This window comes from Strix aluco, chromosome 11, assembly GCF_031877795.1.
Source record: "Strix aluco isolate bStrAlu1 chromosome 11, bStrAlu1.hap1, whole genome shotgun sequence".
NCBI lineage: Eukaryota > Metazoa > Chordata > Aves > Strigiformes > Strigidae > Strix > Strix aluco.
This window is the reverse complement of record NC_133941.1, coordinates 3,497,702-3,524,033: the sequence shown is the minus strand read 5'-3', so window position 1 is coordinate 3,524,033 and position 26,332 is coordinate 3,497,702. Positions and strand designations below refer to the sequence as shown.

At 69.4% G+C, this 26,332-nt stretch overlaps 2 protein-coding genes across 3 annotated transcripts; both read right to left on the bottom strand.

Moving 5' to 3' along the window:
* Positions 1–470: 470 nt before the first annotated feature.
* Positions 471–10,861, bottom strand: LAMB2 (laminin subunit beta 2). Its single transcript, XM_074835958.1, has 33 exons — positions 10,644–10,861; positions 10,323–10,486; positions 10,084–10,219; positions 9,836–9,909; positions 9,500–9,688; positions 9,358–9,421; positions 8,331–8,533; positions 8,123–8,243; positions 7,652–7,840; positions 7,387–7,566; positions 7,197–7,309; positions 7,009–7,088; positions 6,793–6,928; positions 6,493–6,648; positions 6,268–6,395; positions 6,067–6,184; positions 5,759–5,951; positions 5,543–5,686; positions 5,202–5,433; positions 4,963–5,126; positions 4,659–4,883; positions 3,869–4,083; positions 3,649–3,745; positions 3,197–3,569; positions 2,941–3,125; positions 2,623–2,864; positions 2,352–2,555; positions 2,112–2,256; positions 1,573–1,780; positions 1,335–1,476; positions 1,050–1,226; positions 811–970; positions 471–730 (listed from the first exon to the last, which is right to left on the bottom strand). Exons 1-33 carry the CDS (start codon positions 10,684–10,686, stop codon positions 594–596), a joined length of 5,337 nt encoding a protein of 1,778 aa, XP_074692059.1. The 5' UTR covers positions 10,687–10,861; the 3' UTR covers positions 471–593.
* A 145-nt stretch (positions 10,862–11,006) lies between these two features.
* On the bottom strand, positions 11,007–25,952 carry LOC141928166 (laminin subunit beta-2-like). 2 transcript variants are annotated; one of them, XM_074835905.1, is made up of 36 exons: positions 25,858–25,952; positions 25,361–25,468; positions 23,682–23,731; positions 22,975–23,150; positions 22,746–22,869; positions 22,557–22,630; positions 22,267–22,455; positions 22,124–22,187; positions 21,844–22,049; positions 21,643–21,763; positions 21,172–21,360; positions 20,894–21,073; positions 20,399–20,511; positions 20,187–20,266; positions 19,775–19,931; positions 19,442–19,594; positions 19,176–19,334; positions 18,971–19,092; positions 18,567–18,687; positions 17,828–18,014; positions 17,500–17,643; positions 16,845–17,076; positions 16,162–16,325; positions 15,847–16,071; positions 15,227–15,441; positions 15,050–15,146; positions 14,145–14,523; positions 13,877–14,061; positions 13,574–13,803; positions 13,246–13,449; positions 12,717–12,861; positions 12,424–12,631; positions 12,190–12,331; positions 11,714–11,890; positions 11,464–11,620; positions 11,007–11,282 (listed from the first exon to the last, which is right to left on the bottom strand). In XM_074835905.1, exons 1-36 carry the CDS (start codon positions 25,941–25,943, stop codon positions 11,149–11,151), a joined length of 5,697 nt encoding a protein of 1,898 aa, XP_074692006.1. In that variant the 5' UTR covers positions 25,944–25,952; the 3' UTR covers positions 11,007–11,148. The 2 variants fall into 2 exon arrangements, with proteins under 2 accessions (XP_074692006.1, XP_074692007.1); XM_074835906.1 differs by lacking the exon at positions 25,858–25,952 and having other exon boundaries at positions 23,682–23,727; positions 25,361–25,377.
* Between the last annotated feature and the right edge of the window lie 380 nt (positions 25,953–26,332).

Below are 26,332 nucleotides of genomic sequence, written 5' to 3'. Positions count from 1 at the left end.
AGGCAGGCCCACGTGAGGCGGGAGCGCGGTGACGGGAGGGGGCAGATCACGTGGCACGAGGCGGGGGCCGGCCGCAGACTCGCTCCCATCCCCTCCGGCGGTCCGGCCCGGCGGCGCTATGGCAACGACGCCCGCCGTGACGTCATCACGGCGCCTGAAGGGGGGCCGATCCCGCCCCCCCAAGGGCGGGCAAGGGCGCGACCCAGCCCGGGGCTGCCGGGGCGTTCCCATGGCAACGGGCCGGGTGGCGCCGCCGGGCCCGGCCTACAGCGACAGCCCTGGCCTGCTCCGCGGGTGTGAGCCCGGGCCCACCGCGCCTCCGGGCCCCGCAGCGTGTCCCCTGCCCCACAGCCCGGCCCCCGGCTCCACCGCTGACCCCCAGGGGCCGGCCGGGGCTGGCTGCCACCCCGGGGGCTCAGGGAGGCCCCAGCGGATGTGGAGGCCCAGGGCACGGGGCAGAGGCCAGGCAGTCTTGCTCTGTAACTTTATTCACACAGGGGGGTGCCCCGCAGCCAGCCGCAGCCCCAGCTCCGGGGCAGGCAGAGACCGGGCAGCGGGGAGGGTGCCGGGGGGTTCCAGGCCCCTCCGGGGGATTACTGGCAGGTGTTGTAGATCTGGACCTGCTGGTTGATGGTGGCCAGCACCTCCCTCATCCTGGCCTCCAGCCCGCCCAGCTGGGCCGCTTTGGCGTCCAGCACTCGCTCGTTTCGTTCGTACGCCTCCTCCAGCGCTGCGGGGACAGGGGGGGACGCAGGTCAGTCCAGCTCCCCCCCAGCACCTCCATCCCCTGAACCCCCGCCCCAGCCTCACCTCGCAGCCGCTGCAGCTTGCCCTGGGTGTCCCGCAGCAGCCCGGCGGCCTCGTCCCGCAGCTGTTGCGCCCGGCTGCCCGCCTGCTGCGCGCCCTGCGCCCGGTGCTGCACCAGCTCCTGAGCCGTCCGGTACCGGTCCCGCAGTGGCCCCTCCAGCACCTGCCAGGCAGCGGGGACAGTCAGTGGGACCCCCACGGGACCCCCCAACAGCTCCCCACGCCCCTCCCTGCTCACCCACCTGCTTGGCCTCGCTGGCTCGGTCCCGCGCGGCACCAGCTGCCTCCTGGGCACGCGTGGCTGCCAGGCTGTTGTTGGCACGCTTCACCTTCAGAGCGTCTGTCTGTCCATCCAGGAGCCCGATCCTCCCCATGGCGCCCGCCAGCTGCTGCTCTGCGCTCACCGTCTGGGCCTGCATCTGGGGACCGGTGGCGTGGCGGGTGGGCACGGTCAGCTTGCCCACGCGGTGGGGACAGGGCCCTGCTCGGCCCCGTGGGCCTGAGGTCACGGGGACAGGGCCCCTTACCATGCCGAGGGCTCTCTCGCTGTGCTGGATGTCACCGGCGGCACGCTGCAGCGCCTGCTCGGCCATGCCCTGGGCTCGCCGTGCCTCCTCCAGTGCCTGCCGCACCGCCTCGGCCGTGCCCCGCACGCCCTCTGCCCGCGACCTGCAACCAGGGCGACATGGCCTCAGCGCCATCCTGGGCTGGGGGTCCTCAGGGTCGTGGGGTGGGGCTGCGTCCTCCACATCCCCCTGGGCTCACCTGGCCCGCTGGGCATCCTGCAGCAGCTGCCCAGCCTGGCGCACGTCACCGGCCGTCTGCTCCAGGATGGCGTCCACGCTGGCCAGGCTGCGCACCCGCGCTTTGATCTCCTCGGCCAGGCGGTGGATCTGGGCCGGCGTGGCAGGGAGTGACAGCTCCAGCACCCGGCTGGCTACCACCTCGATGCTCTCGGGGTCGGCCCCCTCCTCTGTGGGTGGGAGCTGTCAGCGTGTCCCCTGCGGCACCCCAGGGCGGAGGGGACAGGCGGACTGAGGGGTGGTGGAGGGCAGGGGGGAGCCAAGGGGAGGGTGAGTGGGAGCAGGGGAGGGTTTGGGGGGGCACGGCATGGTCAGAGCAGGGCAGGGACCATGCAACGCAGCGTGGGGCAGGGACTGGGGTACTACAGCCCCCATGCAGTGCGGGGACCATGCAGCGTGGCACGGTGCAGGGTCAGTGCACTGTGGTGCAGGTGCAGAGCCACACGATGCCGGGCAGAGGCAGCCAGCCCCCCCCCGGCACACCGGCACACCGGCACTCACGGCTCAGGAAGGCCTTGATGTGGCTGATGAGCTCCCGCAGCTCCTTGTTGGAGCTCTCCACGCGGGCCCTGGTCTGGTTCGCCCTGTCCAGGGCTGCCTGCGCCCGCAGCCGGGCTTCATCTGCCTTCCCCTTGGCCTCGGCCACCTGAGCAGGGGCAGAGACCCTCAGCGTCAGCCCCGAGGGCTGGGGAGGGGCACGGCCACGCCACCCGCTCCCACCCGTGCCCGTGTGCCACGCACCTTGTGGGAGAGCTGGGCCACGTCGCTGGCGGCACGCTGCAGCTCCTCCTGGGCATGTCGTGCCCGGTCCAGCGCGCTGTCAGCCGTGGACACAGCCCCACCGCAGCTCAGACCCCCACAACGTCGTCCCCCATCCTCATCCCGGCACCCGGCTCCCCCGCAGGGACTCTCAGCACAGGGCACATCACCCGCCACACCGCACACCTGCAAGGCAGCACAGGCTCGAGGCGGCTCCGGGCGCCGTCCCCCGGGTCCCCTCCCTCTGTCCCACCTTCTCATTGAGCGGGTGGAGGCTGAGCGCCCGTGCCCTTGCTGCCAGGTCCATCAGCGCCCGCCGGCTGGCCGCGTTTTGGCGACTGAAGTCGTCCCGCCGGTTGGCCAGGAGCTGCTCGGTGCGGCGCCGGGTGGCCGCCGAGGTGCTGACAGGGCTGGGCACGGTGCGGGTGGAGGCATCCGCCCGACGCTCGGCCTCCCAGGACTCCCCGTGGGACTGGCGGATGCTGTCGTAGGCACCTGGAAGCAGCAGGAGCACTGTCAGACCCACGGCCACGGCCCCACTGCCCCGGCCTGGCTCTGCTGCACAGCTCACCGAGGAAATTAGAGGTCTTGAGGGTGTGTAGCCGGTGCTCCAGGTCCTGCAGGCTGTGGTTGAGGGCACGGGTGCCCCGGTCCACCACGCTCAGCATATGGCTGGCGTTGAAGTTGGCGTCCTGGGTGGCTGTCAGCTTCCCCTCCAGCCGTGTCAGCCTCTCTGTCGCCTCCTCAATCTGCCGCCTGCAAGGGAAGGGGGTGACAACCCGCCGCCGAGGCCACCCCACAAGCTGTGCCCCACGCTGGGTGCTCACCGCAGCCCCTCCGTGGCGTGCGTCAGGTGGGCGGCGGTGGCAGCAGTGGCATTGCGGGTGGCCACCACGTCACGCACGGTGGCCAGGCTCTCCTCCAGCTGCCGGAAGGTGCCCTCGAAGGCGCCGGCGGCCCCGGTGTGCTGCAGGAGGCTGGCCCGCTGCGCCAGCGCCCGGGTGCGGGCAGCCAGGTCCTGCACCACCCGGTCCCAGTCCCCGAAGCAGGGGTGGCAGGGCTGGCAGGCAGGGAAGGCGCCGGCGAAGCCCCGGGCGCACTGGTCACAGCGGACTCCAGAGATGCCGGGCCGGCAGTCGCAGTGGCCACTGCCGCGGTGGCACTGGGCACTGGCGACGCCGCGGGGGTCACAGTCGCAGACTGCGGGGACAGCGGCGTCAGGGTGCCGTGGGGCCTCCTGCAGCCCCCCCACGGTCCCCCCACTGGCATCAGCTCTCACCTCGGCACTGCTGCCGCGGGTCACCCCAGTGGTCCTCCTGGCAGTCGGCGCAGGTCCGGCCCCCGAAGCCCGGCCGGCACGAGCACTGCCCCGTGAACTGAAAGACACAGAATAAAAGGAGTGAAATTCTTTAACACACGGTGTGGCCGAGGCTGGCGCCGCTGCAGCGCACCCCCAACCCCATCCCGGCCCCCCGGCCCTTGTCCCCGTTGCGTCTCACCTGGTTGCAGGCGGGTGTCAGGGTGTGCTGGGGGTGGCAGGCGCAGGGCTGGCAGCCCTGCCCGCTGCCCAGGTTCCAGAAGTTGGGGCTGCAGCGGTCGCAGCTCTGGCCCTCCACGTGGGGCAGGCAGTGGCACTGCCCGCTGCGCCCATCGCACTGGCACTGCTGGGGCCCGCAGGTGCTGGTGTCGGTGCCCAGCATGTTGCAGGAGCAACCTGGAACCAGATGGGTGCTGAGTGGGGACAGGGACAGGGACGGGGATGGGGGCATGAAGACAGGGACAGGATGGGGAAGAAATTGGGATGGAGATGGGATGGGGGTGCAGAGGGTGCGGGGACACAGGCAGGGATGGGATGGGGATGGCAATGGGTGAGGGTGGAGGCAGGATAGACAGAGGTTGGGCAGGGATGGGGTGGGGACCAGATGGAGGTGGGATGGGAACAGCATGAGGACCACTGATGGGGATGGGATGGAGATGGGACATGGACAGGGTCAGGATAGAGATGGGATAATGATGGGATGGGGACAGAGTCACGGTGGCAGTGGGGAAGGGAAGGCAACAGGGACAGGAATGGGCATGAGGTGAGGCTGTAGATGGGATGGGACAAGTTGGGACAAGGCTGGGGCTGCAGTGCCAGGGCTGGGCAGAGGAGACAGCCCAGCACGGGGCAGGGCTGCAGGGACCCCACAGCGCTGTGCACCAGCAAGCGCAGCCATGGGCACACATGGTCCCCAGGGATGTGCTGGGCCCTGGAAGCAAGTCTATCTCAGCATGGCCGTGGGTACTCACGCCTGCAGCTGTGCCGTGTGGCGTCCCCGTAGTAGCCAGGCTGGCACTCAGCGCAGTGGGGCCCTGCTGTGTTGTAGAGGCAGCGCAGGCAACGCCCTGTACGCCGGTCACACGCCTCCGGGTCCGTCACGTCGATGTTATCGTGGCACTGGCAGGGCAGGCAGCGCCCGCCGGGCTGCAGCGGGTCCCCGTAGTACCCAGGGGCACACTCATCACAGCGAGGACCTGCCGGCACAGAACGCTGGGCAGTGCCTGGGGACAGGGGACCCCCGAGGACACCGAGCGTGCTGCGGCGGGCACCCACCTGTGTACCCGGGGCTGCAGTGGCAGACGACCTGCCGGGAGCGGCTGTCCTGGTAGCAGGAGGCGGCGAAGTGGCGGGGGCTGCCGGGCCCCTCAGGGCAGGGGCAGGGCCGGCAGTGCTGCCCGGAGCCCAGCGCCGGGTTCCCAAAGTGTCCGTCTGCGCACCTGCGGGCAGGAGGTCAGCGGGGGCCGGGGCTGCCGGCAGCACCCTGTCCCGGTTTGGGCACACACCCCGCTTACCTCTGGCACCTCTCGCCGTCCGTGTGGTCACGGCAGCGCAGGCAGCTGCCCGTCCGGGGGTCGCAGTCCTCGGCGTGCCCGTTGCACTGGCAGGGCCGGCAGGCAGGGAAGCCCCAGTAGCCGGGCTGGCAGCGGTCGCAGCGTGGGCCGTGGGCGCCCTCGCGGCAGGAGCACTGCCCCGTGGTGCTGTCGCAGACGGTGCTCACCGACCCCTCGCTGCTGCACTGGCACGCTGGAAGGTACAGCACCCTCGGTGTCTGCCCCCGGGCTGCAGAGAGCTTCCCTCCCCAGCACCCCCAGCCCTGGGGCACCCAGGCTCCTCTCCGGGCTGCGGCACCCACCTCGGCACCCGCCAGGCCCGAAGCCAAAGGTTCCTGGGGAGCAGCGGTGGCAGCGGCGTCCCACGACGTTGGGTTTGCACCGGCACTGCCCGCCCTGGGGCTGGCACTCGGCACTGAGCGAGCCCTGGGGGTCGCAGAGGCAGGCTGCGGGCAGAAGAGCGGGGGGTGAGCGGCGGCTGCGGCGGGGCGCGGGATGGGGCGCGGGACCCTACTCACGCAGCGCCCCGTCGTGCAGGATGGCCGAGAGGCTGTGCAGGAGGCTGGAGCAGGGCTCGGCCACGGGTGAGGGCCCTGCGGTGTGGAAGGGCTGGGTGCAACGGTATCGCTCGAAGGTCTCCCGGCGCTCCATGGAGCTGGGGTCACCCGCGATGAACATCTCCAGTGAGGAGTAACGGGGCAGGAGCACCAGCTGCGGGGGGCAAGTCAGTGGGATGTCCCACCCGTCTCCCTGTGTCCCCTACGGCTGCATCACCACCCCCCTGAAGGGTTGGTGTCCCCTGTCCCGCTGCTCAGCCGCCCCTCACCGAATCGATGAGCACGCTGGCAGTGGGATCCTGCTGAGCGGTGGCACAGTCCAGCTCCAGGCGGAGGGTGTAGGAGACACCTCGCTCCAGGCAGATGGGCTGAGGCAGCACCACGTACCTGGGCAGAGGCAAAGCAGAGCACGGGCAACCAGGTGCCTCCTGTGAGCCCCGGGCACAGCCTGGTCCTGGGGAGGTGCTCACCTGGCACCGGAGGGGAGGCTGGTGGAGAGCTGGTCGTCAGCTGGGATGGTGTTTCCACAAGGGCTGCTGGCGGAGACGGGGCTGGGGCGCAGCACCCTCACCCTCACCTCCTGCCAGGGCTCCGGGTGCTGCCGGCAGAGAAGGGGCTGTGTCAAAAAGCCTCCCCACCACCACCTCCCAGTCTGGTGATACATCCCACCGTCAGCTTCACCATCTGGTGCTCACCTGGGGCTCATAGCGGATGATCACGTCATACTCGGTGGAGAAAGGCACGTCACTCACATGAAACTCCACCCAGCCACCTTCCAGCACGCGGGCAAAGCCCATCCCAGTCCATGAAGCTGGGTGGTCTGTGGGGGGCTCACGCTCCACCACTGAGCCCTGGTGTGAGGAAGCATCATGAGAGGGACCCCAAAAATTGCCTTGGCTTGGCAGGCACCACTCTGCCCCGCTGTGCCAACCAGGCAGAGCAGTGCCTGCCAGCTTGGGGACTCTACAAAGAGCCACCCGGTGCCCTGCATCTACCTGATGAAGCCGAGCATCCTCAGCCTCATAGGTGTAATGGTCCAGGTTGATGCGGTAGAAACCAGGCTCCACCTGGCCACACTGTCGTCCCACCACATGGCTGCGGCACTGGCACTGCCCCGTCTCCACAGCGCACCTGATACCCCAGCGGCACCATCAGCCCCAGTGCCGGCAGTGACGCCCCCCCTCACCCCCTGCATCCCCTCAAAGACTCACAGGTTGTTGCGGGCACCTCCCACGTCGCAGTCGCAGGGCCGACAGCCGGGGAGGTCGTGGCTCAGTCCCCAGTGCTCGGGCTGGAGAAGGTAAGGGTGTCAGGGAGCGCCCGGCTGCGGTGCCACGGTCCCAAGCACTGTGCGTGGCCCCCGAGCATCACGCACAGGCCCCGGCATAGCCCCACTCACCAGGCACTGGTCACAGTTGCGCCCGGTCACCAGCCGCTTGCAGAAGCACTCGCCACTGACAGGGTCGCACCGGCCGCCCTCGGCCACCGTGCCACGGGGGTCACACTGGCACCCTGCACAGAGAGTCAGTGGCGTCTGGGGGGGGCGAGCCATGCACTCAGCCCCTGCGGGTGCCACCCCTGGTACCTACGCTGGCAGCCCTGCGGGTTGGTGGTGCTGAGGCCAAAGAAGCCGGGTTTGCAGCGGTCGCAGCGGGGACCGGCCACGTGCTCCTTGCAGCGGCACTGCCCCGCGATCAGCCCCCGTGCTGGGTCGTCAGCGCTATCACACAGCCCGCCGTCCAGAGAGCCCTCGGGGTCACAGTCACACGCTGGGGGTACAGGCAGGGTCAGCACCCCGACCCCTCGGCCCATCCCGCACAGCCTGTCCTGCGCCACACACCCCCCGGCACCGACCTCGGCACACCGCGGGGTCCCGCAGGTCCTTGCTGGGGTCCTTGTAGTAGAAGGGCTTGCAGAGGTGGCAGCGGCGGCCCATGGTGTTGTGCTGGCAGCCATCACACACGGCCCCGCTGGCGTTCCCCGTGGCCAGGAAGACGGCCATGTCGAAGTGGCACCGCCGCGAGTGCTCGTTGCAGTCGCAGCCTGCGGGGACGGCACCGCAGCACGGCATGCAGCACCCCAACTCCCCGCCCGGCAGGCAGCACCCCCTGTTCCAAACCTCCCCAGACCTGACTCCCAACCCCAGATCTCCCCGAACTACAGCCTGCTGCACCCCAAACCCCCCACAGCCAGTCTGCAGGATGCCAGTCCCCACCCAAACACACCCCAGCGTGCAGCGCCCCAAAATCCCTGCCACGGCGCAGCCCGCCAGCCCCGACACCGGGATCTCTGTGCCAGGCGCCGGTGCTGGCACAGGGCACTCACGGCGGCAGGCGTTGGTGCTGGAGCCCTCGGCCGGGCGCCAGGGCAGGTCGTGGTAGAAATCCTCACAGCGCTCGCAGTTCAGCCCCTGCGTGTGGTGCTCGCAGACGCAGCGCCCGTGCACCTGCCGGGATGCCATGGTGAGGGGCTGCAGGCTCGGGCAGCGCAGCTACCCGGCTCCAGCAAGGCACACGGAGCCATCTCGCCCTACCATGCCGTCGGCAGTGGCGGGGGCTCTGCTGAGCGGCGCACATTCGGAGGCGTGCCCGTAGCAGAAGCAGTTCCCGCGCAGCACCAGCTCGTAAAGCGCGTAGTAGTACTTCTCCCGGATCTCCCGCCGCGAGTCCAGCAGGTTGTCCCCCAGCGTGTGCAGCTTGGTGAGGTTCACCCGCAGGTTGGTGACACGCAGCAGGTCTGGGGTGGGGAAGAGATTCACGTTGGCACGGGGTGGCCGGGCTTGTCCATGCGTGGCTCGGCTCTGCCGGGCACGGCTGGGGTGGGGGTGGCTCGGTGGAGCTGGGCATGGCTCGGCTCGGCTCGGCACAGTTGGGCTGGGCTCTGCGTGGCTGTCTAAGGCACAGGTTTTTTGGCACGGGGCTGTGCGTGGTTTGGCTCACACACACGTGGCCTGGCTGGGCTGTATGTAGCTGTGGTGGTTCAGCTCCTGTGCACGTGGTTGTGCGTGAACAGGCTGTGCACAGGCTGAGACCCTGCAGGCCACCCCCCCAGATGCAGGCTGGGACCCCACCAGTGCAGAACAAGCACCCGGAGTAAGGGCACGTTTCTGGGCAGCGGGGCACCCACCGCTGGGGGCTGTGCCCGGCAGGCGCAGCATGGGGGCCTCAGCAGGACATGACGGCTCCCCAGGACTGCAGCTTCCCAGCAGCCCTGCCCTGCAGATTCCTCTCCTGCTCCCAGCCTAAATTTAGCCCTTGGTGATTAACCCGCTGTGTCCTGCGCCCGGCCCAACTCCTCTGCTTGTCACCAACCCCATCCCGCACCGCAGCCACCGCTCGGTGCTGGGCTCAGCTCCAGCACGGCTGTCCCCCTGCACTTGCCCTGATGCAGCCTGATCTTTAGCTGCTCTCACAGAGGAAGGGGTGCAGGAGAGGCCTGAGCCCCCGCAGGCTGGATCTGCCCCTGACCCCGCCGTGGGGCTCAGAGCAGGGCGAGAGCAGCCAAAATAGCTGCGCCCAAAATAGAGCAGCCAGGCGGGAGCCTGGGGCAAGGCAACTCACTCTGGATGGCGGGGCTGTAGGGGTCCCGGATGGGGATGGCGGGGTCCAGAACCCGGTAAATCACCTGGGGGAGCACAGCAGGGTGGTGAGGGGAGAGCGGGGGGGGTCCCCCAACCTTCCCGCAGCACTGCTGGGGCCTTACCTCCCCCTCGGTGGAGGGCTCGATGTCAGAGTAGCGGGACTCGCAGATGACGTCGTCGACGCGGCGCGGGGGTCCGCGGGGGACGTGGGGGAAGGAGGCAGCGCAGTCGTAGGCGAAGTAGCGGTAGACTTTCCAGCTGCGTCCGAAATCAGCCGAGCGCTCCACCAGCATGGCCGCGGGGCGGAAGGTCTGCGGGACACCCAGCTGGGACGGGGGCCGGCCCCACAGCCCCCACGGGCTTCACCCCATCCCACCCCATCCCATCCCATCCCATCCCATCCCATCCCATCCCATCCCACCCCATCCCGTCCTGGGTAGCCATGTGCCAGGACCCACCTTGAAGGTCATGATGAGGTGGGTGAAGTGGAACTCGGCCTCCAGGTCCAGCTGGATGCTGACGTGCTCCACACCTGGGGACAGAACGCGTGACTGTGGGGAGCACCCACCTGTGGGTCCCCAGGGCTTGTCCCCCTGACCCGGCCGTGATCCAGGGGCGCGGCCGCGGCCGCCGGCTGAGTCACACTTCCTCAGCGTGGGAGGAAGGGAAGGAGAGCCCCCCGGGACATCCCACCACCCCCGCTCACCGTTTTCTGACTGCCACCAGGCTTTCTTGGGGCGGGGGGCGAAGGTTGTGACCACATTCTCGATGCGATGGCTGTTGGCGTTGGTGCGGGCGTCATAGGGCCGCCGCGAGTCGCAGACGAAGCACTTCTTCTCCTCCTACAAGCGGGAGGCTCGGCGGTGTGTCCCCCCACACCCATCTGGTGCCCCCCCATCCCTGTCCGGTCCCCCCCGGTCCCCATCCTGTCCCCATCCCGCTCACCTGGAGGTGGCTGACGATGCAGTAGGGCTGGGGCCGGCGCAGCCCGCAGGTGGAGGTGGCACTCAGGCGGGGGGCTCGCCCCACTAGCAGGTCACCGGTGGCCGGGTAGCAGCTGCCACGGGCACAGCCCTGGGGGGAGTCGGGGGCCAGGGCCCCCCCCAGCCCTGCGGGGCAGGGGGCGGATGATGGCGCCGGGGTGGGGGGGGCGTGGGGGCCCCTTCCGCGGCCACCCGGAAACAGGACGGCGGGGCCGGGCCGGACCCTGGCCCCCACCGGGCCCCGCTGGTGGCGGGGGGGGGGGGGGGGGGGGCGCAGACTCACCGGCCAGCAGTGGCAGCAGCAGGAGGGCGCCGGCGACCCGCATCGCGGGGGCGTAACCGGGGCGCAAGGGGCGCGCAAAGGGGACGCAACCGGGGCGCAAGGGGCGCGCAAAGGGGGCGCTCGGCAGGTGCCCGACGGTCCCGTCCCGGTCCCGGTCCCGTCCTGCCCTGCCGGTTCCCGTTGCCGTTGCCGTCCCCGTCCCGGTCCCTCCCGCTCCCCCCCACCTCCGAGCTGGGCGGCGGGCGCAGCGCTCGGGGCTACGCGGAAAGCGCGGGGCGGATCCCGGCCGGAGCGGGGAGCGCGGGCGCGGCCGGCGGGCAGGCAGGAGACAGGCAGGAGACAGGCAGGCACCGGACACAAGCAGCCGCTCTTCAGGACTTTATTTACAGACGCGGCCGCGTTACAAGCCCAGGGGATGGGACCCCCCGGGCTGCGGGGACCGTGGGGCGGGGGGGGACTGCGGGGCAGGACCGGACCCCAGCCCCCCCGGCCCCGCCACCGGTCCCTAGCAGGTGGCGTAAGCGTTGGCCCTCTCCCGGATCTCCTCCAGCAGCCCCCAGACCCGCTGCTCCAACGCCTGCAGTCGCATCGCCTTCGCCGCCATCGCTCGTTCGTTGGCCCCGAAGTGCTGCTCCAGCTCTGCGGGACGAGGGGGGGCACGGTCAGGGTGCAGCCCCCCACCATGTCACCAGCCCGCCTCACCCTTGGGACACCAGGCAGGACATGCCCAGGGGGACAAGGGGACACATGCACCAAGAGGTGGGCACTGAGCGGGGTTGGGATGGTGGGGATCGCCCACCACCACACGCTCCCCCCTCACCTTCCAGCTTCTTCTTGCTGCTGCTGGCCTTGTCCAGGAGGTCCCGGGCCTCCGCCGTCAGCCGTGTCACACGCTGCAGGGCCCCGCCGGACACCCCGGCCAGCCCGCTCACCCGGCCCTTCAGCACCACGTAGCGCTGCGTCACCTGCGCCAGGTCCTGGTGGCACAAGGGCACGATGAGGCTGAGCTCCCCCCTGCACCCTCTTACCCCCTTGGTGCCACGATGTGGCTGGACAGGACTGGGGTCCACCTGACTGAGTGTCCCGGAGGTGGCGGTGGCACGTTGCGCCCCGTCCTTGGCTTGCTGGGCCATGCGTCGGGCATCCTGGCCCTGCTCCTTCAGGGCGGTGACGCGCTGTGCCAGCTCCCGCAGCCGCCGCTGTGCCCGTGACTCCTTCCCCTCCAGCGCCTGCAGCCTGCGCTCCGCCTGGGCAGGCACGGGCACCGGCTGCCGGCGGGCATGGCGACTGCCGCACCCACGGTGCCGGCCCCACTGCCTTGGCAAACCCATGGCACCTGCCCCACACCATCCACGTCCCCCTGGAACCACCCTCACTACCCTTGATGTGCCCGCGGCATCAGCTTTGCTCTCCACACCACTGACCCCATTACTCCCAGTGCCCCCACAGCACCAACCCCATTGCCCCCCAGCACACCCAAAGCACCAGCCCCCCTCCCCAGCCGTTCCCCCAGCCCCACCATGCCAGCAGCCCCGGTGCCCCTCACCTCCTTGGCTCTGCTCTCAGCCACTCGGATGGCGTCCTTGGCACTCCGCAGGGCTCTCCCCGCTGCCGTCGCCTGTGCCCGCGCCACCTCCAGCGCCCGCTGTGTCCCCACGAGCTCATCCCTCACGCCCTCCGCTCGTTCCCTGCGATGGCACGGGCAGCTCCAGCCCCTGCCAGCGCTGGGGGACGGACCCCCCCACCTTCCACCCACCCCAGCATATCCCCCACCACTTGCCTGGCGTCCTGCCCCTGCGCCAGCAGCCCCCGTGCCGCGGCCAAGCCCTGTGCCGTGCTGTTGAGCACCGCGTCCACCCCCTCCAGCTGGCCGATGCTTTCCCGCATCTCCCGCAGCAGCTCCTGGATCCGGTCAGGGCTACTGGGCAGGGAGATATTCAGCACCTGCCGGGCCACCAGCTCGATGCTGCCTGGGTCAGCTCCCTCCTCTGTGGGGACACAGGAGCAGGGTGGGCCCAGGGTGGGTGTGCTGAGCCCCGCCATTCCCGTGTGCCCACCCGGTGCAGGCGCTACCTGCCAGGAAGGCCTTGATTCGGCGGATGAAGTCCCGCAGCTGGGCTGTCGCCTTCTCGGCGCGGCTACGGGCAGCCTGCGAACGTCCCAGCGCTTCCTCTGCCCGGTTCCGTGCCCCCCGTGCCAGTTCCTGCACCTCCTGCGTCTGGGGGGGTGTGGGGCTGAGCCGGAGGGGGGGCAAGGGGTGGCTCCGGGGAGGGGAGGGGGTACGAGGGAATATGCAGGGGGACAAGATGGGGGCATGCAAGGGGGTGTAATGGGGTGTGCAAAGGGGCGTGGGGGGCATGCAAGGGGACATGAGGGGGTGTGCAACAGGGTACAAGGAGGCATGGAAGGGGTGTGCAAGGGGACATAAAGGGGGTGTGCCAAGGAGTGCAGCAGTGGCCCAAGGGGACACACAAGTGGCCCAAGAGGCGTGCGTGAAGGGGCGTAAGAGGGACATGCTTGGGGGCATGGAAAGGGCCCAAGCAGACCATGCAAAGGGGGCACAAAGGGACCCCAAAATGTGCCCTGGAGCCACCACCCCTACCTTCTGTGCCACAACACCCAGCTGCCCCAATGCCACCTCCAGCTGCTGCGAGGCGTTACGGGCACTGTTCAGGGCTCGAGCCGAGACAGGCAGTGCCCCCGCACACCCCGTGCCACCACAGCGCCGTGTCCCCGTGCTGTCCCGGCACAAGGCTCCTCCGCAAGGCGCTTGCTCGCAGCTCCAGTCCCCGGGCGCCCCACAAATCTGCGGTGATGCCAGTGATGGAGATGGCAGCTCAACACCGCATGGCAGGAGCCCCCCATGCCACCCTGGCACGAGGATCTCCCCCTCCACGCGCCTATTTGCCGTCCGCCGGTCCCACTCTCACCTTCTCATTGATCCCGGCAATGCTGAGTCCCATCACCCGTTTCTGCGCCTCCCTCAAGGATTTCCGTGTTGCGGCCGTGCCACGGCGGAAAGCATCGCCCTGCTGCCGCAGTGCCCGCTCAGCCGCCCGCCGTGTCGCCTGTGCCCTGTTCAGCTCTCCCGCCGTGCCGTTGGCCACCCCCTCCGCCTGCCGCGAGGCCTCCGCCGACACCAGGATGCTGCGGTAAGACTCTGCGGGTGCCAGCATCAGGGTTCAGCTGGGATGGTTGTCACCAAACCCCCAATCCTCGTCCGATGCTCTTACCACTGAATCCAGCCGCTGCTACGGTGCTCAGGAGGATTTGGAGGTGGGAGGTGGTTCGGTTGAGACCCCCCAGCTCACGGCTCAGCCCAGCTAGTTGGTCGCGGTGCCGCACATCTGCCTGCGCCAGCTGGTCTAGATGTTGCTCCAGCTCTTGGAGCTGCTTCCAGAAATCATCCAACTCCATCCTTTCGGGGGGAGAGGCGTTTCAAGCCTTTTTGGGTGAGAAAAAGAGGGATCCCCCCTGCCCCAGCCCACCGCACACACTTGCCTGGTGCCATCCAGCTGCCTGGGCAGCCCGTCAAGGAGGGGGCCACCGGGGCTGCCCCCCTCACCCAGCAGCCGCTCCACGTGCCCCAGGGCCTCCTCCAGTGCCCGCAGGCGGCGGGGGCTGAGCAGGGGCGCGGAGCCCCCCTCCCGCAGCGCCCGCGCCTGCATCCCCAGGCGCCGCAGCCCGTCCTGCAGGCTGCCCAGGGCCGGGTCCCAGCGCCCGAAGCAGGGGTGGCAGGGTGAGCAGCGGGGGAAGGCCTCCTGGTAGCCCCGCTGGCAGCGGTCACACCTCAGCCCCCCGAAGCCCGGCCGGCACTGGCACTGCCCAGTGGCCTGCTCACACTGCGGGCTCTCAGCGCCCAGCGGCTCGCACTCACAGGCTGCAGAGACAGGCGGTGGCATGTCCCGGCCTCCCCAGGGGCCCCCATGTCCCCAGAGTGCCACCATGTCCCCAGGGTGTCCTATGTCCCACAAGCCCACCATGCATTCAGGGTCCCCTGAGTCCTCCATGTTCCCAGACACCCATCATGTTCCCAGGGTTTTCCATGCCCCCAGCATCCCACTGTGTCTCCAAGGTCCCCCATGTCCCCTGGGTCCCACCATGTCCCCAGCATCCCACTGCAGCTCCAGTGTCCCCCAAGTCTGACGGGTCCCCCATGTCCCCAAGATCTCACCGTGTCCCCGGGATCTCCTAACTCCCCTGTGTCCCCAGTATTCCACTGTCTCCCCAGGGCCCCCATGCTCAGAGTTTCCCACCGTGTCCCCAGGGTCTGTTATGTCCCCAGGGTCTCACTATGTCCCCAGGGCCCTCCCCATGTCCTTGGAGTCTCACCCTACACCCAGGATCCCCCCACACCCCACATCCCCAGAGCCTCTGCTCCCCCTGTCCCTGGGATGTGCTCCCACCTCGGCATTCCCGCTCGGGGTCTCCCCAGTGATGCTCCTGGCACTGGGAACAGACGCGGCCCCCAAAACCAGGCCGGCACTGGCACTGCCCTGTCACCTGCAGCGAGAGTGGCGTGCTCAGCGGGGCAGCTCACCGGGCTGGCAGTGGAGACGTGCCGGGGTGCCGAGGGGGCTCACCGCATCGCAGGCGGGGTGCAGGGCACGTGTAGGGTGGCAGCCACAGGGCTCGCAGCCCCCCGGCCCCCCCAGGCTCCAGAAGTGGGGTGCACAGCGGTCGCAGGTCTTGCCCACCACGTTGGGCCGGCAGGCACAGGCGCCCGTGCCGCGGTCACAGGCGCAGGCACCGGTGGCGCAGTGGGAGACCAGTGTTCCCCGCGGGTCACAGCCGCAGCCTGCGGGCAGGTGGGCGACCCTGTGGGGCGCAGCCCGTACCCCCTGCCCAGGCAATGCCCTCCTGGCACCTGGCCCCAACACCCCAAATCCCCCACCTGGCCCCAAACCCATGCACAGCCCCAACACCCCCCTCCTGACCCCTGTCCCCTGCCCAGCCCCGACCTTGGGCACAGCCCCAAACCCCCCCCCAACAGCCCCAAACCTCACCTGGCCCTGACCCCACCCAGCCCCAAACCCCCAGACACCCCCAAAACACGCACAACCCCAATGCCCCCCAATGCACCCCAACACAGCCCCAAGCCTCACCCCCACCCTGAGCCTTTGCATCACCCTAAACCCTCCACACATCCCCAAACCCTCGCACGGCCCCAGCCCTGGTGCAGCCCCCTCCCTGCCCCACTCACGCCGGCAGCTGCGCTGCAGGGCATTGCCATAGTAGCCGGGCTGGCAGTGGGCACAGCGGGGCCCGGCGGTGTGGTACAGGCAGCGCAGGCAGTGGCCCGTGTGGGGGTCACAGGCCCCCGGGTCGCTGGCATCGATGTTATTGTTGCACTGGCAGGGCCGGCATGCACCCCCCTCCATCTCCGGGGCCCCGAAGTAGCCAGGGGAGCAGCGGTCACAGCGGGGCCCTGTGGGGAGGTGGGGGGGCTGTGGGTGCTGGGGTCCCGCAGACCTGGTGCTGGGGGTCCCCACTGCACGGCACCCGCTCTGCCCCTCACCGGTGTATCCGGGCGCGCAGAGGCAGACGATGTGGTGGGTCTCATCGTCAGCGTGGCAGGCGCTCCCGTGGTAGTGCCGTGTGCCGGGGTAGCCAGGGCAGGGGCAGGGCCGGCACTGCTGCCCCGAGCCCAGCACTGGGTCCCCGTAGTAACCATCCTGGCACCTGTGAGGACGAGGGGCGAGTGCTCCAGGGGTCCATCCCATCCATCATATCCCATCCCACCATCCCATCTCATCCATGCCATCATATCCCATCTCATCCATCCTATCACGTCCCATCCCACTATCCCATCCAATCTCACCCCATCATATCCCATCCCATCCCATCCCAACTCACCCATCCCATCCCACCCCATCCCATCCCATCCCAACTCACCCATCCCATCCCATCCCATCCCATCCCATCCCATCCCATCCCATCCCATCCCAACTCACCCATCCCATCCCACCCCATCCCATCCCATCCCAACTCACCCATCCCATCCCATCCCATCCCATCCCATCCCATCCCAACTCACCCCATCCCATCCCGTCCCGTCCCGTCCCATCCCGTCCCATCCCATCCCATCCCAACTCACCCATCCCATCATATCCCATCCCATCATATCCCATCACATCATATCTATCCCATCCCACCCCACCCCACCCCATGCCATGCCACCCCTCCTCTGACCAGGCTCACCTCTCGCAGTGCCGGCCGGCGGTGTGGTCGCGGCAGCGCAGGCAGCTGCCCGTCCGGGGGTCGCAGTCCTCAGCGTGCCCGTTGCACTGGCAGGGCCGGCAGGCAGGGAAGCCCCAGTGGCCGGGCTGGCACTGGTCACACTGCCGGCCCACGGCGCCGGGCTGGCACCGGCACTGCCCGCTCACCGCGTCGCACAGCTGCGACACCGAGCCCTCCGGGGAGCAAGAGCAGGCTGCGGGATGGCACGGCTCAGGTCAGGCACGTGGGTGCAGGGACACAGGGACAGACAGACAGACAGATGGGGGACCAGCATCCAGGGCATGTCCAACCCACGGGCTACAGCATGGGAGGGCTCATGTGGATGCACAGGTGGGCAGACGGACAGGCGGACGGACAGATGAGGGAGTGAAAGGCAGGGCAGTGCGGGGCTCAGATGGATGGATGGTTGGATGGATGGATGGGTGGGTGGGTGGATGGATGGATGGAAAGACAGATGGACAGGGAGGGAACTGAGACCAGACCCATGGGCTGCAGGACAGCAGGGCTGGACAGATGGACAGACAGACAGGCAGGTGAACAGGCAGATGGGCAGCGAACAGGGCTCTGACAGCAGGACAGACAGGGATGCCTGGCAGGCACAGATCCCGCTACTCACGGCTGCAGCCCAGGGGTCCGAAGCCGTAGCTGCCTGGGGCGCAGCGGTCACAGCGCCGGCCGAGGACGTGGGGTTTGCACTCGCACTGCCCTCCCTGCGCCTGGCACTCGCTGCTGCGGGAGCCCTGAGGGTCGCACTGGCAGGCTGTGGGCAGCAGGGCCGGTGTGGGCCAGGGTTGCCCTGCCCGCACCCTGCCCACACCCTGCCCGCACTCTGCCACCACTGTCCTGCCTGACCCTGCCATGAGCACGGGTTCCACCCTCGCCCGCTGCCCCGGTCACATCCCCCGACCCTGGCAGGGTGTCCTGCCTGCGGTGGCCCCACTCACGCAGTGCCCCGTCGTGCAGCATGGCCGAGACGCTGCAGACCAGGCGGGCGCAGGCCTGGGCTAGTTGGGGTGGGGGAGCCATGCGAAACGCCTCCAGGCACCGGTACCGCTCCAGCTCCTCCCGGCGTGCCGCTGCCTCCGCCCCATGGAAGCCCGGCAACTCCGACACCCGTGGCAGGAGCACCAACTGCACCGGGCAGCAGGAAGGGGAGAGGAGATGGGGCTGGGGGGCACAGCTATGCCCTGCCATGGGACCTGGCCCTGCTCCCAGGCCAGATCTATCTGCCCCACGGCAGCTCCAGCCCAGATCTGTTCATACTCATGCACAAGTTGCCATCCCCACAGGCCTCCTTATCCCCACCCCTGTTGACATCCCTAAGGCCAAACCCAACTCCATCAATGTCCCCAGGACCATTGACATTCCTTTCCCCATCAACATCCTCATCCTCTTTCCTATCCCCATCCTCATCCCATCCCCATCCCATTCCATCCCCACTCCCATCCCCATCCCCATCCCCATTCCCATCCCATCCCATCCCATCCCATCCCATCCCATCCCATCCCATCCCCATTCCCATCTCTATCCCCATTCCACCCCATCCCATTCCCATCTCCATCCCCACCCCCCGTGCAGCCCGATGGGGGTCACTGCCCAACCCAGTCCATGGTCCCCTGTCCCTGCCCACCACCCCACCCCTGCCGAGCCCCAGACGTGGGGTGCCGCGGGACCCCCCCTCACCGAATCAATGAGGATGAAGGCGCTGGGGTGGCGCTGGGTGACCCCAGCCCGCTGAAGCCGCACGGTCACCTCATAGGGAGTGCTGGGCTCGAAGCAGAAGGGCCGGGACAGCAGCACGTACCTGTGCAGAGGCAGGTGTCAGGGCATGGGCACAGTGCAGCCATGGGAACGGCCATGGGACAGCAGCAGGACCCAGCCACCTTCCTTGTCCCCGTCCCCGTCCCCATCCCTCGCCTGTGTGTGGTAGGATTGTCCCTGTTTCCATCCCTTCCCCATCCCTCAGTCTGGCAGTGCTGCCCTTGTCCCTGCCCTGTCTCGATCCTTGTCCCCATCCCCACCTTCATCCTCATCCCATCCCCATCCCACCTCCATCCCACCCTCACCCCATCCCGTCCCGTCCCCACCTCTGGCCGTGGGGCAGGCTCTCCCGGTACATCTGCTCGGAGGGCAGCAGGTTTCCGCAGCGAGGGCTGGTGGGCAACGCCCGGGAGCTGACGCCGACCACGGCCTCCCAGTCCTCGGCCGACTGCGGCGACAGGCGAGGCGGCGTCAGGGCCGGGCCGTGCCGTACACGCCGTGGCCGTGACCGTGGCCGTGGCCCGTGCTCACCTCAGGCTCGTAGCGCAGCAGCAGCTCGTAGTCCATGGGGTAGGGCACGTTCTCCACGCGGAAGGTCAGGCCAGCCCCGTCCCGCACCCGGGCGAACCCCGAGCCCGTCCACGTCACCATGCGCCCGGCGCCGTCCCGCACCACCTCCTCCACGTCCGGCTGGGCAGGGCACCAGCACAGCTCGGCCCCGGCTCTGGGCACCCCGGTCACCCCCACCCCGCAGCACCCCCCGCCATGCCCCATCCCACCCCCCACCCGGGGCTCACCTTGGGGGGCTGCTGGCGGCTGCGGCGCGAGGGGCTGCGGGGCTGGGGGGCACGGGGGGGGCTGCGCTGGTGCTGTGGACGCCCCTTCCGCCCCCCCGGCTCCCCGGTGTCGTACTCCAGGCAGTCCTGGGGCACCTCTGCCCGGATAGCACCCTGCAGGGACGGGGTCAGGGGACGGGTGGCCATGCACAGGGACAGCCGTGCTCCGGGACAGCCATGCGCAGAGCACAGTGACAGCCACACGCAGGACAGGGTGACAGCCACGCATGGAGCACGGTGACAGACATGCACAAGCCCAGGCTGGGGGTGCAGGGACCCCCCCAGCAGACTCACCGGGAGCTGAGGGTGGCCGTGGCTGTGGCCAGTGGCCTGCTCAGCCTCGTAGGTGTAGTAGTCGAGGGGGGCGCAGAAGAAGCCGGGCTGTACCTGGTCACACTGCCGCCCCATGAGGTGGGGACGGCAGGGACAAGCCCCGTCCTCCATGGAGCACCTGGGGGTGACTATCCTGTCCCTCCGTCTGTCCTTCTGTCTGGCTCAGTCCTCACCCATCCCTCCTTCCATCCCTGTGCCCATCCCTCCATCTCTGGGGATGGGGATCTCTTCGTCCGTCCCTCCCTCCCAGCCCCCTCTATCTCCCCAGCCCTGTCCCCATCCCTCCCTCCTGTCAAATCTTCACCTCCAGCCCTTTCCCCACTCCCACCCCTCCCTGTCCCCATGCCCCGCCGGGTGCTCTGCTGGGCCCCACCGGTTGTTGTAGGCTCCCCCAAAGTCACAGGCGCAGGGCCGGCAGCCCCCCACGTCGTAGCTCAGGCCCCAGAACTCGGGCTGCAGTGAGAGAGGGGGAACATGGGGCAGGTGTGGGGCCACCCTGGCCCTGGGGGCTGCCGTGGGGCTGGGGAGATTCATGACCACGGAGCACGGAGTGGGGCAGGCTGTGGGGCAGGCAGGAGCACTCACCACGCACTGGCTGCAGGAGCGCCCAGCCACAAAGCGTTTGCAGTAGCAGTCCCCACTGATGGGGTCGCAGGGGGAGCTGCCCGTCACCGTGCCCCGTGGGTCACACCTGCACACTGCCCCCCACAACATGCACGCACCCCCACATGTGAGGTGCTGCAACGTGGCACCGCAGCCCACAGGTTTCATGGCCCTCCCTCCCCATCCCATGTCCTTCCACCCCTCACCCCTCCATCCCCATCTCCCTGTTCCCATCCCTCCATCCCACATCCCTCCATCTCCATCCCTCCATCCCACATCCCTTCATCCTCATCGCTCCATCCCACATCCCTCCATCCCACATCCCTCCATGATCCCTCCATCCTCATTCCCCCATCCCATCCCTCCATCCCCATCCCTCCATCCTCATCCCTCCATCCCCATCCCTCCATCCCCATCCCTCCATCCCCACCCCTTCACCCCACATCCTCCTGTGCCCATCCCTGGGTCCCAGCTCACGCTGGCAGCCCTGCGGATCGTCGTGGCTGAGGCCAAAGGCTCCATGCCGGCAGCGGTCACAGCGGGGACCAGCCACGTTCTCCTTGCAGCGGCACTGCCCTGCGATCATGCCCAGTGCCACGTCCGTGTGTCCATCGCAGGCGCCTCCATCCAGCGAACCCGCTGGGTCGCAGTCACACGCTGCCGAGAGAGACAGAGACCGCGCAGAGCCATGGCTACCGGCACCGGGAGCCACGGGGCCAGGGCAAGCCGTGGGGTCGGGGTCCTGCGGCACTCACGGGCACAGGCCGTGGGGGCGCGGATGTCGGAGCGGGGGTGCCGATAGTAGAAGGGCTTGCAGAGGTGGCAGCGGCGGCCCATGGTGTTGTGCTGGCAGCCATCACACACGGCCCCGCTGGCGTTCCCCGTGGCCAGGAAGACGGCCATGTCGAAGTGGCACCGCCGCGAGTGCTCGTTGCAGTCGCAGCCTGCGGGGACGGCACCGCAGCACGGCATGCAGCACCCCAACTCCCCGCCCGGCAGGCAGCACCCCCTGTTCCAAACCTCCCCAGACCTGACTCCCAACCCCAGATCTCCCCAAACTACAGCCTGCTGCACCCCAAACCCCCCACAGCCAGTCTGCAGGATGCCAGTCCCCACCCAAACACACCCCAGCGCGCAGCGCCCCAAAATCCCTGCCACGGCGCAGCCCGCCAGCCCCGACACCGGGATCTCTGTGCCAGGCGCCGGTGCTGGCACAGGGCACTCACGGCGGCAGGCGTTGGTGCTGGAGCCCTCGGCCGGGCGCCAGGGCAGGTCGTGGTAGAAATCCTCACAGCGCTCGCAGTTCAGCCCCTGCGTGTGGTGCTCGCAGACGCAGCGCCCGTGGATCTGGGGGCGAGCACCCAGCTCAGCATGGCCACTGAGTCCCACGGCACACGGAGCCGTGCCAGCGGTCACCTGTCCCTCACCATGCCGGGGACGGAGGATGTTGGGGCGCCAGGTGCCGGGGCGCAGTGGGCGGCGTGGCCGTGGCAGAAGCAGCTCCCACGCAGCACCAGCTCATCCACGGCGTAGTAGTACTTGTGCAGCACCTCCCGCCGCGTGTCCAGCAGGTTGTCCCCCAGCGTGTGCAGCTTGGTGAGGTTCACCCGCAGGTTGGTGACACGCAGCAGGTCTGGGGGGGTGGCACCGTCAGCACCCACCCCACTGCCCACCAGCCCCACGACCCCAGCACCCCTGGCCACGCACCCTGGATATCTGGGCTGTAGGGATCCGCCACAGGGATGGAGGGGTCCAGCACCTTGAAGATGACCTGGAGGGAGGAAGGGGTGGATGAACCCAGCCCCCCCTGGCCCCCCAGCACCCCTCCACACCACCCCAGCCCCACACACCTCCCCATGGCTGGAGGGCTCGATCTCGGAGTAGCGCTGGTCACACAGCACCTCGTCCACCAGTCCCGAGGGCTGACTGGGGACACCAGGGAAGAGCTTGGAGCAGTTGTAGGCGAAGTAGCGGTAGACTTTCCAGCTGCGCCCAAAGTCGGCCGAGCGCTCCACCAGCATGGCAGCGGGGCGGAAGGTCTGCAGGACACCCAGCTGGGACGGGGGCCGGTCCCACAGCCCCCACAGATCCGTCCCGTCCCACCCCACTCCATCCCAGGCACCCACGTGCCAGGACCCACCTTAAACTTCATGATGAGGTGGGTGAAGTGGAACTCGCCCTCCAGGTCCAGGCGGATGCTGACGTGCTCCATGCCTGGTGGGGGGACAGAGGTGCTGGCCGGGGCCAGGGAAGAGCCCCCCAGTCCCATGGCCACGCAGCCCTGAGGCACACGGACATGTGGACAACCCCGCTGCCACCCTGGCCTCACCATTCTCTGATTGCCACCAGGTCCGCTGGCCGTGGGGGCCGCTCAGGTAGATGACGTTCTCGATGCGGTGGCTCTCGGGCAGGGATGGGTCCCGCGAGTCGCAGGTGAAACATTTCTCTGAGTCCTGTGCAGGGGAGCGAGACCATCAGGGATGGGTGGCTGGGAGCTGCACCGGTGCCCGGCTGTGCCAGGGCTGTGCCGGAGCTGTGCCGGGGCCGGGTGGGCTCACCTGGAGGTGGCTGACGATGCAGTACTCCTGCGGCCCGTCCAGCCCGCAGGTGGAGGTGGCACTCAGGCGGGGGGCTCGCCCCACCAGCAGGTTCCCGGTGGCCGGGTAGCAGCTGCCACGGGCACAGCCATGGCTCGAGTCCGGCTCCTGCCAGCCCCTCGCTGCCGGTACCCCTGCTGCAGAGAGCGTGAGGGCACAGGCTGGGGGCTGTGCCAGGCCCCCAGGCTCCCCCACCCTGCCATGCACCCCAGATGCCTGCCTGGCACCCACCCCACCCCCAGCCGTCCCATCCTGTCCCAGCTCCGTGTCCTGACCCACTGATGCAGCACGAAGCTCTGTGACCCAGAAAGGTGCTGGCAGCAGTGCCGGGGCCTCGTGACCGGGGGGCAGGGACCGGGGCAGGGCGGGCAGCGCAGCGGGGGCGAGCGGGGGGGGGCCGGGCAGCCCCGGGGCACCAAGCGGTGCCGGGGAGAGTTGGGAGCCAGGTCAGGCGCTTGCTAATCCCGCTGGGGCTCAGCACTGCCCAAATTCCCCGCTGAGATTTGTGGTGGTCAGGCCCTTGCTGCTGCCAGCCAGTGAATATCACCATCACCACCACCTCTGCCACCCAGCACCCTCCACCCGGGCTGGGGTCCCCGGGGCCACCACAGCCCCCAGCACCACGGGTACGCAGGGTCGCGCGGTGCCCCACCGAGGCCAACGCTTACCCAGGAGGAGAGTGAGCACCAGGAGCTCCATGGGCAGCTGCGGGCTCTGCCTGGGGGGACACAGAGACGGCCCTGTGGCAGGGCGTGGGGTACGACATGGGGCACAGGGCAGCTGGGGCCTGGCCTCTCCCAGCTCTGGCACAGCCATGCCCCCTGGGGTGCACCCACCCAGCTCTGGCAAAGCGGTGCACCCTGGGGACAGCACTGGGAAGCGGGGGGTCAGGTGAGGGAAGTTGGGTCCCAAAGTCCTCCAGGGTGACACCCAGTGCCCACCCCCATGGCTGTGCCCCCACCCTGCACGGCCCCAGGGGGCTGCGGCACACAACCGCGGGTGCACGGCCATGCCCCGCACCCCAGACCCCACACGAGCTGTGCTGTGCCCCATCCTGCCCTGCTCGGGGCAGATCCATCCCTTCGAGTGTCACTGGTGTCCCTGGGGGGTCCCAGTGCCGGGCCAGGGCCAGCCGGGGAGGGGAGCCAGGAGTGTCGGAGCCGGCTGGGCGAGGGCGTCCCTGCCGCTGGCTGGGGTCCCGCTGTTAAATTTAGGCTGGAGCTGCCTTTGTGCTTCCTTCTCTCCCGGTACCGCCCGCTCCCAGCCTCGCAAGCGCTGGATCAAAGCCTGGCCCCGGCGCTGCCCAAACACATCTTTCCTGTCCCCACGCAGGAGCCAGCCCGGGGCAGGGGGGCTCAGGGTGACGGGGGGAGCCGTGACTCTGCCCCGGCACTGGCCGTGCTCGAAGCCACGCCAAGGTGGCCGGCAAGGTGGTGCAGGGCCGCGTGCTGGTGCGGGGGTCCCCGAGCCCCGTGAGCCCCCGGTACCTGGTGTCCTGTGGCGTCCGGCAGGGCCAAGGCCAAGGGCGAGGGCGGCGCAGGACCCGCTGCCCCCCGGGCTGGGCGTGCAGAAATGAGCCGGGGCGAGGGCGGCGATGGGATGGCGGCGGCCAGTGGCCCCCCCCTTTCCCCGTGCACGATTCTTATTCAAATGGGCAGCCCGCTGAAAGGGACGGCGGTCTCCAGGCTACGGGAATGTCACTGCCGATTCCTTCTGCCTGGAGGCCCCCACCGCCCGCCCGCCCGCGGAGGCCAGGCCGGCCAGGCGTCGGCAGCCCGGGCACGCCCCGGCCCCTGGGTGGCACGGCGGGCCCTGCCGGCGAACAAAAGGGGCCTCGTGGGCCGACGAGCCAGCGGCGCCGCGTTCCCCGGGCTCCCGGCACGGCTCAGCAGGAACGCGCCTGCTGCCACTTGCGGGGCGGCGGGGCGGGATGGGCGCCTGGTGCTCCGGGAACCAGCCGGCACAGCTGTGGTGGGGGCCACGGCACCGGTTTTTGGCCCCACCTGGGGATGCCCCACGGCGGAGGCACCATGGAGCCTCGTCGGGGCGTTTGCCACCGGCACAGCCACGATGCTGCCAGCTGGGCACGTCCCTTCCAAGGGACCCAGCCCTCCCCACTGCCATGGCTCCCCGGGCAAAGTCCGGCAGGCGCCAGCCCCGGGAAGCGCACGGCAGGTGTCGGGGGGACCCAGCCCGTCTCCCCCAAGGGACCCTGCGGCCTTTTCCTTGTGTGCCGCCTCACCGGCACCCAGCCTGTGCCCCGGGGCTGTGCCATGTGCCGATGGCTGTGCCATGCCCCGGGGCTGGGCCGTGCCCCACCGCTCCCCGCCAGTGTGCCGGCTCCTACCTGTGCCTGTGGGGCCTGGGGTGCTGGGCAGGTGGCCGGTGGCCCAGGTGGGCTGCGGAGTCGGCCAGCTTGGCCCCGCTGGGCTCAGGCTGGGCTCGGTTGCTGTTCCTGGAGGAGGGCGGCCGGCGCCTGTCTCCTCCTCCGGCAGCTGTGCCAGGGGAGGGGAGGGACCTGCCCGCACCGAGCGTTAGCCAAGGTGAGGCAGAGGCCAGGTACAAGCTGGCGGTGGCCCAGGCGTGGCATGGCGGTGCCCCGTGCCCAGGCTGGCCAGGAGCTGGCACAGCATCCCCGCAGGGCTGTCGTGCCCGGTCATGCGGCAAGTGGGGCCACTGAGACAGGCAGCCCAGCCAGGACTCGCCCTGCACCGCACGGGCCCGTCTGTGCCTCTCGAGGGCACGTCTCCAGCAGCGGTACCAGTAGCCCGCCGCGCTCTCCCAGCACCCGCACCGGATGGATCCTGCTCCCCTCCCCGTGCCCTGAGCCAGGGCCCCACTCACCCCGTGCTGGTTAGTGCTCCCCGGGATCCTTCGGACCGGCCTGGCCGGGTGCTGAGCCAGCAGCGCCGGCGCCCTGCAGGGAGCATGGCCGTGCACCGGGGCTGGGCTCGACAGAGACCCTGCTGTCCCGCAGGGATGGTGCCTTTTATTAGCCGAGGCCGAAGGAAGGAAAAGGAGCCGCGTGCTCTCCACGCCAAGGCTGTGCTCTGGCCGCCCGCCGGTGAGCAAGGTCACAGGCAAATCAGCAGCTTCCCGGGCTGCTGGCCATGGGGGTGCCAAAACCTGATCCCCCAGGGACACCCCGACACAGCACAGGCTGGTCCCACGCATCTCAGTGGGGTGAGGGATGCTGTGGGCAGAGCCCTCTCGTGCTCTCAGCAGGCGCTGGGAAACCCCTGAGGAGGGGTAAGGCTGTGTCCGGTGAGGCTCCAGCAGCACAGGGTGGTGGCCAGGCACCACCAGCTCCTCGGCTAGG